At 48.8% G+C, this 11,133-nt stretch overlaps 1 protein-coding gene across 2 annotated transcripts; it reads left to right on the top strand.

The window, feature by feature from the left end:
• The first annotated feature begins 6 nt into the window (after nucleotides 1–6).
• ZBTB37 (zinc finger and BTB domain containing 37) lies at nucleotides 7–11,085 on the top strand. 2 transcript variants are annotated; one of them, XM_015869697.3, is made up of 5 exons: nucleotides 7–118; nucleotides 2,071–2,179; nucleotides 3,722–4,671; nucleotides 6,029–6,128; nucleotides 8,245–11,085. In XM_015869697.3, the coding sequence occupies exons 2-5, from the start codon at nucleotides 2,159–2,161 to the stop codon at nucleotides 8,731–8,733; spliced, it is 1,560 nt and encodes a 519-aa protein (XP_015725183.1). In that variant the 5' UTR covers nucleotides 7–118; nucleotides 2,071–2,158; the 3' UTR covers nucleotides 8,734–11,085. The 2 variants fall into 2 exon arrangements, with proteins under 2 accessions (XP_015725183.1, XP_015725184.1); XM_015869698.3 differs by having other exon boundaries at nucleotides 25–118; nucleotides 3,719–4,671.
• Nucleotides 11,086–11,133: the final 48 nt, after the last annotated feature.

The following is an 11,133-nucleotide window of genomic DNA, read 5'->3' as shown; positions in this document are numbered from 1 at the left end:
TCCGGGGCCGTGCCCACCCCCTGCAGGTCGGTGCGGGCGGGGCGGGGCCGGGGGGGGAGCGGGGCCGCCCGTGACAGCGCGGCCGGGCCGTGCCCACGGCGGGGCCTCCGCTGTGCCGGTAAGGAGCCGGGGAGCACGGCGGGACGGGGGAGGTGAAGGGTGGGGGGTGTCGTGGGGTGATGGCAGCGGGTGTGAATCGGGGGGGACAGAGCTGAGCGCTGCTCTATGGGGACACGGAGTTGTGTTGGGAGGGGGCTGAGCTGTGGGGCATGGAGGTGCCACAACATAAGGATGGGGTGTGGGACCGGGATCAGTGCGGGGAGCTCGGCGTGATGAGTGATGTGATCCCGCTGTGCCTCCGGGTTGGTGTCGCCGAGATCCTGCTCGCTGTAGCTGTGAGGGCTAAAAATTAACCGTAATTGCCTCATTCTTGGGGAGAAGGCCTTGAGTCAGCACTCGTTAGTGATTTCAGGACGAGAAATAACAAGCTTGGTGCATGGCAGCTCGTGGCTGAGGATGGCAGCATCCCGGGTGGCTGTAGGGTCACCGTCCGTGGATGTGTTAGACCACAGAGATGTGGCACTGAGGGATGCTGTGGGGATGGGCTGCGGTTGGACTCGGTCATCTCGGAGGTGTTTCCCAGCCTTCATGATCCTGGGATCTCACGGTTCACTGTGAGTTTTGAAAGACTGAAGTCCTGTCTTGATTCAAAGCCATCAGGTTGGCTGGTGACAGCACATCTCAGCCCCGAGGTGCAGCTCTCCTCAAATCAACTCTGTTGCCGCTGTGCTCAGCACCCAAATTTCCTGACAAGGGAGATGCTGGTCTCTCATGTTTGACCATTTCCTGACACCCAGTGCCCAAACGGGGCTGTTTCTACCCACAGATACACTCAGTGTGACCTCCACCCAGAGCCTGGAGGGCTGGCAGGGGGTTCCTGCTGCGTTCCATGGTGGCTGTCACCTCACCAGGGGGAAGAGGCGTTTTCTAGATAAGCCAAGTCGCAGCTGCTGACGCTTTAAATTGTATTAAAAATAGATAAGCGTCTTCAGCACGACTCTCTGCAAAGAGCAGCGCTCAGCAGGAGAGCCCACTTATCCTCCAGGTGAGGAGCGTGCAGTGCAGTGCCAGGAAACACAAAGGCCGAGGCTGCTCGCACTGCCAGCCATGTAAGCTTGTTATCCTCTGCCTACGTGGTCAGCGTCTGTGTTCTGAGCAGGGAGATTACGCCTCGCCAGCATCTCATTCAGACTGTCCCCAAAACGTGTCACAAATTGCTGCTCCTTCAGTACAGAGGCAGCGATGCGTCCCTGCTGTCGGAGCAAGCACACAAGCAGAGTTTGGGGCTCCCTGTGGAGCAGCAGCTGACTTGTGCCCCTGGCTGCACGCAGCCCCATCAGCACTCAGTATCTGACTTCTTTTATTTGCTCTGAGCTTTCCAAGCTGATTTCCTGACAACTCCTGGGATCTCCTGTGTGTTGTTGGGCCGGCCCACGGCCCTGCAGGCCTGGCCGGGCGTCCCAGCCCTGTGCTCCCTGTGTAATGTGTGCAGGCCATGCTCCTGCGAGAGGCTGTTTGCCTTGGTTAAGAGAATGCTTTGGATTTCATTGCTTTAGAAACCAGTGGCTGGTAAGATTATGCGATTACAGGGCCCCGGTCCTGTAAACATTTGCACATACTTGACGTGATTTCAGCTGGGTGTTTTTAATGGTATAAGTGAACTCCGATGTGAGTAAGGCCCTGCGCATTTAAATGCCTGCAGGGTTGGGGCCAGAGATACCGGCCACGTACGAGAGGAAATGACTTGACTTGGATTATCTGCACTTCCATTTTCCTACTTTAATGACTGTCCATGCAATGCAAACACGGGGCAGACGGTGGGGAAATATCAGTGTGATAAGACTCAGTGTTTCCTTGGCTCTGCGGTTTGGGGTGGGACGTCGTGTATTAGCTAATACTGCAGCTGTATTCTCCAGCACAACAACGACAACGAAACCTGACGTTCTTGCTTCTGTTAGGGACAGCCCTGTTCTTCAGTGCTACTTATTTTTCTTCTTTTTCCTTCTAAAGGCAAAGGGGGCAAAAAGATTTCAGACGTTACAACCTCAGAAGGGAAAAGGAAAGCAGAAAGACGCCGGCCCCATTTCCTCCCGGGTGCATGTTACCATTAACGTTACAGGTAAGACAGCGGATCTGCTGCTTTGCCCTGCTATTGTGTGTTTGAAGTTCTGCTGTTGAGGTAGATCTGTGTGCAACAGTTACTTCTTCATTTCATGTGTGTTCTGCTGCTCTCCTCCCAACGTAGCGAAGGGGAGAAGAAGCCTTCAGATGTGGCATTGTTAAGCTGCACCTTGGGCAGCTTTTTGCAACCCCGATCTCATCCGCCCTGCAGATCCGCAGCCATCGTGCCGTGTAGCAATCCCTTTGCACAACCCCAGGAGATTGACAGGCTGTTCTGCAGCTTCAGGTTTAGTAACATATTTTGCCAAGTTTGCACAAAGTCTGTTTTGGCATATGAACATGCACTATCCTGCAGGAAAGAAAAAAAAGCCTCGTTGAAGCTGTAGAGCCCCGTCCTTCAAAGGCACGTATGCTTAAGTTTCAGCATGTGTTAGTGCCTTTGATTGGGAGATTTTCTCAGAGTAGGCGCTATCAGCCTCGATATTCCTGGACTGCCTGACATTGTTTTGATATCTGCAGCACTCTGCCTAATTGACGTGCAGATGCCATCCGGCTTGGAAGCCACTTGTGCCAGCAGTGGTCTTTAATGAAGATATTTCGTCCCCTTTTTCTCTTTCTTTCTGTTTTTTTTGGTGTGAGTTTACATCTAATTTTGGACCATTCCGAATTTTTACCATATATGGTCAGGGCTCCTTTGCAAACTTTACCCAAATGAAATGTGATGATTTAGTAAAAGAAAAAGCAACAACAACAACAACAACCAACCCCCCCCAAAACCTAAGGGAGCTACTTTGCTAATCCCCATTGTTCAGGAGTCATATTTTGCTGCGTGCAATATCTAAGTGCACAAATGTCAGCTGCTTTGTTTTCACAGAGCCATTCGTGCTCGGTGATCGGTCAGTGTTCGGAGTTGGATGCTGTTCTTATTCTCCCCTGGCCTGTTGTGTATTTTCTGCCCTCTGTTGGAAGTGCTACAGATGACAAATATTATGGTTTTAATGATGTGATTAAGATTCCTTCAGTTTAAATACAGTGCTGGTCAGCTTTTGAAAAGGTTCTGTGGAGAGAGATTCTCTCTCCTTCCTCATTCCCGTCCTGGAAAGGACAGTTATTGTAACAATATTTCTCCCCCCTATCGATGTGCTCTGAAGGTAGAAGTGCTAAGTATTTTAATCCCTTATGCAATCATTACCTATTTTTAGAACCCAAACCATTTTTTTTTAATGTTCTTTTTACAATGCAAATGGGTTTTTATTGAGGCTCACAGAACGAAGTGTTTAGAGCACTTAAGCCACAGGGAACAGGAATGAGGATCTGTCAGGGACTCTGTCAGGGACTGTTTGAACATAAGGTTTGTAAAAGGTGCTGTACAGAACATAAAGATCAGAGAACTGCTGCGAGCCACTTGTAAATTAAATGCTGGAAAAGCTCTCTAAAACCTGCAGTATTTCAAGCTGAATGAAAGGAGATGAAAGATGTTCTAAATGCAAATGGTAGCCCGGCTCTGTTAATGATGGCATTTTTCTTTCTTTGCTAGTAGGGCTGTACACCTGCGACTGAGACAGCCATGGAGAAGAGTGGGAACATTCAGCTGGAGATTCCTGACTTCAGTAACTCTGTCCTGAGCCACCTGAATCAACTACGGATGCAGGGTCGCCTGTGTGACATTGTGGTCAACGTGCAGGGGCAAGCTTTCCGTGCTCACAAGGTGGTGCTGGCTGCCAGCTCACCCTACTTCCGTGACCACATGTCTTTGAATGAAATGAGCACGGTTTCCATTTCTGTCATCAAGAACCCATCTGTTTTTGAGCAGCTCCTTTCCTTTTGCTACACTGGTCGGATATGTCTGCAGCTGGCTGACATCATAAGTTACCTAACGGCCGCCAGTTTCTTGCAGATGCAGCACATCATAGACAAATGCACGCAGATTCTTGAGGGAATTCATTTCAAAATCAATGTGGCAGAGGTGGAAGCAGAACTGAGCCAGACCAGGACGAAACATCAGGAGAGACCCCCGGAATCTCACCGGGTGACACCAAATCTGAACCGCTCCCTGAGCCCCCGTCATAACACCCTGAAAGGGAGCCGCCTGGGCCAGGTTAGCACAGTGCTGGACATCCGGGAGCTCAGCCCACCAGCAGAGTCCACCAGCCCTCAGATAATCGAACAGAGCTCGGATGTGGAAAGCAGAGAACCCATCCTGCGGATTAACAGAGCGGGACAGTGGTACGTGGAGACAGGAGTGGGAGACCGCGGGGGACGGAATGACGATGACGTCCGGGTACTGGGAGGAGTGCGCATTAAAACGGAGAACCTGGAGGAGTGGCTGGGGACAGAGAATCAGCCATCAGGAGAAGATGGCAGCAGTGCTGAGGAGGTCACTGCTATGGTCATTGACACCACGGGCCACGGATCAATGAGCCAAGAGACTTACGCATTAGGGTCCTCCGGAGCCAAAGTGGTCAGGCCGACCAGCAGTGAGATCGACAGGTAAGTTTTCTTTAGCTTATTTACCGACCTTAGCTGTACTAAGAGGTTGAGCAAGATTTTCACTTGCCTGGACTGTTCCATTTTGGATACCTTCCCCTAATATTTCACGTGGCCATCTTAAGCATGAGTGCTGAAGGATTTTTTCTACTCCGTTAGAGAGTGTTTAGCTTTGATTTTGATGATAATGTTGTGGCTGGATCATGATCAGACCAGGTTCTCCAGGTGCAGGCCAACTTGGGAGCTTGAGTTTTAGTGCTTAGAGATGTGTAGATTGGAATCTATTTTTTCAGTGTTCCAACTGTGGTGGGATTTTTGTCTAAGAGTGACATTGCAGTTCAGCCTCAGCAGACAGTGCACTCAGCACTGGAATCAATGAGGTTGTATGCAGTATGTTACACAAGTTACCACTGTAACAATGCCTTCTAGCCTGCGAATTGGTGGGTGCCCTGCTTTAGCAGGTCAAGAGGAATGGGTTTGCCTCTTCTGAAGCTGTCAAGGTGGGCAGCCCTTTGGCTACCACTGTTGTTCTGATTATATGAAAGAGCAAAAGGCTTTCATTGGTAACATGTAGTGAACTACTCTGTGCTTTGTTTCTCTGTCCATCTGCTTCCCCTGAGCTCCAGCATTTGTTTTCTTGCCCTAAGCTCAGACCAAACAATGGAGCTGATCAAGTGTGGATTGTTTGTATCTGTGAGGTTATGGATTTGTGGGAGATTTCCCTTCACATCTGGTTCTCTTCCATCTCAATCCCTCTGGTCCTACAGGGGAACAGCTACATGGAAACAGTGGATGTTCCATCACTATGGAACAGTCTGTGGGAATGGTCTTGAGTTGGCCTGTGGGACAGGAAGCCTTTCCTACCTTCTTACCCCTTTTCCACGGGTCTAGCCCTGAGCATCTATTTTGCATTGCATTCCATATCCGCTGTTTCCTACCTGGAACCCACCTCATCACTGCTGTGATGTGTCTCAGTGTCACTCTCAAGAAGGGAAGATGAGGGTGGTACGTGAAGGATGCCCTGGGAGAAATGGTTTCTTCTCATGTAGAGTTCCTGAGTTCACCAGGTCCATATCAAGTTATTTGCTTGCAGTAGTGACCAGAAAGCTCTCTGTTACTGAACTGGAAGCCAAATGACTCAGTTTTATTTTTCAGATGTTAAGACTGAAACTACAGACCACAATGACTTGGTTTTTCCTTTATACTTGCACTGTTCTGCATTCCGCCTCACATGTGTTAGCTGGTGAGGATGATAAAGAGATGTTATACAGGTGCCTCTATTGCTCACCTGTTGTTCTACGCACCACAGCGACCTGATGCCCATTAAAAACTCCGTTTACGCTCTTCCCCCACCCCACAGATTTAGCCCATCTGGCAGCATGGTTGCTGTGACTGAGCGGTACAGATCAAAAAGTGAATCTCCCGGGCGGATGGATGAGCCCAAGCAGCCCAGTTCCCAGGTAGGCAGTTCTAGAAGTTTGCAAGTAAACGTTGTCGTTGAAGGTAAAGGGGACTGTACTGTGGTGTAATATGCAATGTTTTGCATTTACAAGCAACACTGCTTGAGAAACAAGAGCCATTTGCTGTTGCAAAAGGTTTAGTTGTGTGCACTCAGATTGCATGCCATTGGTATACGATTTAGAACCGATTCTGTCTGTTGGTTGGGATTTCATCCAGATACCTGGAAAACATGAGGAGTTTCTCTTATTATCTGAGGGCATAAATGCCAACCCTCATTCTGGGCAGGCCACCAACTCCTGCGGAGAAACTCTGTTCACCTGCAGAGCTGTATCTGCTAAAGCGCTGACAACAAATGCCTGAGCTGAAGGAGGAAGTATTTGCTGGCTTCTGAAGAGGGCCAAGGGGTGGCAACGTCTGTGCTTTTTCCTACTGGTATCAAAACCATCCCCAAAAGCCCTCCCAGTCCTGCACCAGTAAAGCTTTTGGGTGGAGTGTCAGGTGGCTGCGGGTTTACCCTGTGGGTTTGTACTGTATTGTCCTTTGTCTGGTTTCTTTCTTGCATACAGTCAGCATTGCAGTGACACTGTAGTGCAAGTGCATCACCCAGCACCGTGTAGTATGGCTCTCATGTTCCTGACACATGAGTAATGTGTCAGTCTGTAATCAAATAACTTTGCTGGAAGCAGGTGAGGAGTTAGCAGGGCTGCTCTGACCTTGAGTGAGACTGAGTGAAGCGAGGAATAAAAATTACCATTTCTGTCTGCTAACTTCCTAATACCCTTCAAAAAAAACAGATATTACCTTTTTGTTCCTATTTTTCTGAACGTTTGTTTTGTGTCCTCAGAATTCATCTAGAAAATTTCAGGTCAAACTAACCCCCCAGGGCAAACGCAACATAAAAAGCAATTTTAGCTCCAAGTATGGAAAAGCTGCTGTTATTTCTCCATAGTGAGATGGCCTCAAACTTAGAACCATAGGCTTCAGCACATACGGAGCAGTATTATCACCTTTCACTCTCCTGGTGTTCCTGTACTGGTGTTATAAATAGTTTGCCTTTAATCCCTGCCTGGTGGCAGAGTGCAAAGTACCGTAGCGTGGTGCATCTCCTTCAGTTCCCTGCAGCCTGCCACTGCTTGAGCAGCCTATTTCAGGGGCACCTGGCTTGGTTATACTGCTGCTTGCATGTTCCCAGCCCTGGCTGCCAGCGGGGAGCTTCTCCTGTGCTTATGTTGCTTGATGTCTGTGTTTGGCATCATCAGGAAATGCCACAGGCACGGGATGCAAACACTGCATCCTGCAACACGGAGGCATTCAGGGGCCATCTGCCTGCATTCATCTGGATGTGATAGCTCCGGAAAGTTCCAGAAAGCAGTGCCCGTGGCTGACCTAGAGCAGTGCAGCCCTTGGCTGTTTGTCTTTCTGGCTTCAGAAGGCAGCCTGCTGCCCTGGCTGTCTGTCTTGGATCAGGCATCTTAGCTCTGTATGCTGTGGCTTCCCCTGCCATAACACAAGGGTAGATGGATTGGATGAGTGTTTAGACAAACATCATTCATGATAAAATGAAACCTGAATGACACCTAAATAAATAACCCCTGTGAAATGACACCTGAAGAGTTTCAGATGTGGAGTCTCCACCTTTGTTTTACTATAAGCTCATCAGCTGGCTTTTTTTTCTCTCTTTTTTTTTTTTTAACCTTTAATAAGTAAAATAGAGCACAGTGAGACTGACCCAAAGTTAAGGAGAATTAACAATAATAATAATTATAATAAAAGAGTACCACGTATTGACCCATTTGATGCACAGCTCCATCAGTGGCTGAGTGCCCTTCTGACAAAGGCAGTATTTTCTTCCCCTGACCTAGTGAGTGGCTTGGCAGAAGGGGCTGTGGAGCAGAGGTTTCTAATTGATTGCTCATTTGTTTCCAGCCCCAAGGCTCCTGTTAAGTACTTAAATGTGTGCTTGAGGTTGAAGACATTAGTGCTGTTGATTTCTAGGTTTGGCACATGCTTCAGTGCTTGACTAGACTGGGGCTTAGAGGAAGAAGCAGCAGATCTTCTTCCCTTCTTTCTTGTCAAGCTGCTTGTTTATCTAAATCTGTGTTGTTTCCTGGGCAGGGGGAGGAATCAGCCATGATTGGAGTGAGCGGTTACGTGGAGTATCTCCGGGAGCAGGAAGTGTCGGAGCGCTGGTTCCGCTACAACCCACGGCTCACCTGCATTTACTGTGCCAAATCCTTCAACCAGAAGGGCAGCCTGGACCGGCACATGCGTCTGCACATGGGCATCACGCCTTTTGTCTGCCGGATGTGTGGGAAGAAATACACCCGTAAGGATCAGCTGGAGTATCACATCCGCAAGCACACGGGCAACAAGCCCTTCCATTGCCACGTCTGTGGCAAGAGCTTCCCTTTCCAGGCCATCCTCAACCAGCACTTTCGCAAGAACCACCCGGGCTGTGTGCCTCTGGAGGGGCCTCACAGCATTTCCCCCGAGACCACCGTCACGTCCCGGGGGCAGGCGGAGGAAGAGTCGCCCCCGCAGGAGGAAGCTGTCGCCGTGGGGGAGACGGCACAGGGATCTGTGTCCACTACTGGGCCGGATTGAAGCGCGGCTGCGGAGTCTGGGGAGAAAGAAACGTCTTCCCACTTGGGCTCTGGAGTCAGCACCGACCTCGCAGGCTGGTACTGTAATTAGTGCAATGCCACCACCGGACAGAAAGAAGCTCCCAAGATGTTGCCAAAACAGAAGAATCTCTCTTTTCTCTCACACACCCACACACACCCACACACACACACTTTGAGTGTTAACCGTTTTTCCCCTTTTTTCCTCCTGGGGAGAAACAAGACAACTGTGTCAATCAACTTCTTATTCAGGGATCGACAGGATTTTAACGTTTTGTAATGTTCGATATTGATCCGGGACAACAGTCCTTTTTATTTCTCAGCATCGTGGCCCCACAGGTGAGCTTGGCTGCTCCTCACCACAGCCAACGGTGAGGGGAGAGCAGGGCCGGGGGCAGCCGCCTTTCTCCGTTTCCCAGGTAGTTGTCACATTAACAAACATCAGACTGTCCTGGTGGAACCTGCCTTGCCTGACTGTATTTATCCCTGTCTTATTTTTGGTGTGTCTCTTTTTACATTTTTACTCCAACTATTATTTTAGGGCTTTTGGCTTGCCTGTCCCAGGTGCGTGGCCTCCGGCCCCTTCTTAAGAGAGGGGCATGGCTGTAAAGCAGTATTCGTTGTAGAGGTCAGCGAAATTGGAAGCACTTAGGCTACTGAAAGTGAGATTTAGCAGCTGTGAGGTTTGCGTTGCTCTCAACGTGTTGGAAGAAGGTTTGGAGGGATCTTTTGGAGAGAGGCGTCCATTGCTTGTGCTGATCAGGACGGGTCAGGGCGACTTCAGACCTGTGCTCTGGCCGTGCTTTGGATGTTGCCAAGCTTTAGGATGAGGTTTGTGGACTGGCTGAACTGAGGAGTTGGAGACTGGCTACCAAAGTCGTCCTTCGCTCCAGCTCTCCCCTCGACACGCACTTGATATTTTATAACAGCAATATGGTTTACTGAAATACTCTAATCCCAGCCAAGCAATCACGAGTGGTTGCTTTTAAACTTGTTTCTACAAACTAGTTTGATAAGTTTTTTATTGATGAAACGCAAAAAGAAAACCTTACTTCATTTCCTCCTAAGGGTTTGGGAAACTTCATGGTTCCTAGGGCAATCACAACTCTGTCCCCTTGCATGGACTTCAAGTTCTAAGCAGCTCTGACGTTTAGAGCAAGTTTAGCAGGCCCAGAGAGACATGCCTGCATTGTGTATTGTAGGTGTTTGCACGTGCTTACGTGTTTCATAAATGGAAAAGCATGGGACAGGTAGAGAAGTGCAAATATCTCGACATCTTTTGAAGAAGTCTTCTTAAAAATATGCAATACTTTTCTTTGATTCTGGTGCCGAATTGTTCGTGATGGAGGTGGAAATGAGTGACACGTTGTGCAGATTGGGTTTGGGAGAGGACGTTTGTTTGAAGGGATTCTCTGGAGGATGTCTACTGTGTATAATAAGGAAGGATGAGGTTCTGATCCTTAAGGTGATGGGAGGAACAATGAGACACTGAAAAAGAAACATTCCATTCTGCTTTCACAAAGGAAGCTGGACAAGTGATTACAGCATGGGCTTGGCAGGCTGCAGGCTTCCCAAGTGAAACTGCAGCTTGTCCTGCTGTCTGACTGCACCATGGTGGGCATGGGGAACACCCCCAGCCCGGATTGGGACTTGTGATCATTTTCCTATTTCCTTAAAGGCAAGAATTTGGGGAAGAGCGAAGCACTCTTAACCTCGCTTCTGCTTTGTGCAGGTGATGGGTCTCACTGTTCCTCCCATGTCTCTCAGAAGGCAGACGTGGCTCTAATGAATGTTTCTTTGTGTGCGGGGGAGGGAAGGGCTTGGTGTTCATCAGCTGTACTGGGGATGTGCTCCTCAGAGGAACCTCAGCCAGTGTTCTGAGCTGGGAGCCTGCAAAGTACGAGTTCACTGAGCATTTCGGACAGGAAAACTGATATCTCGCCTCCATTTTCCTTCCTCTCCTTCTTCCTCTCTTGTCAAGTGCATCATCACGTGGGGAGTGACTGAGCAGCCACCCCGTTCAGTTTCCTATCAAAGGCCAAGCGGTGCGGTCGCAGTGACAAAAGATGAGAGATCAGAGCGTGGCTGAGGCAGGTTGCATTGCAGTCGAGGTGTGGGAGCAGCGGAGATACGCAGAGTATGCTGCTTTAGTCATAGCTTTTGAAGTTACCAAAAATCATTAAGGAAAGTTAAAGACTTTGGAATGCTATCCTGTTCACACTAGAGAGCGTCAAAAGTTACTTTAGTTGCTTAAAAGATTTTTAAGTGTTTTAAAATAGAACTTTTAAAAGAATACTACCAAACTATAAAAAAAAAAACAAACATAAAATTATTTATATACATATATTATATATAAATATAGTGGGAAAGTTTCCCTGCTAAG

The sequence above is a fragment of the Coturnix japonica genome, chromosome 11 (assembly GCF_054131305.1).
Source record: "Coturnix japonica strain WE chromosome 11, WE-NBRP24, whole genome shotgun sequence".
In the NCBI taxonomy this organism is placed as follows: Eukaryota; Metazoa; Chordata; class Aves; order Galliformes; family Phasianidae; genus Coturnix; species Coturnix japonica.
This window is presented reverse-complemented; position numbering and strand designations above follow the sequence as displayed.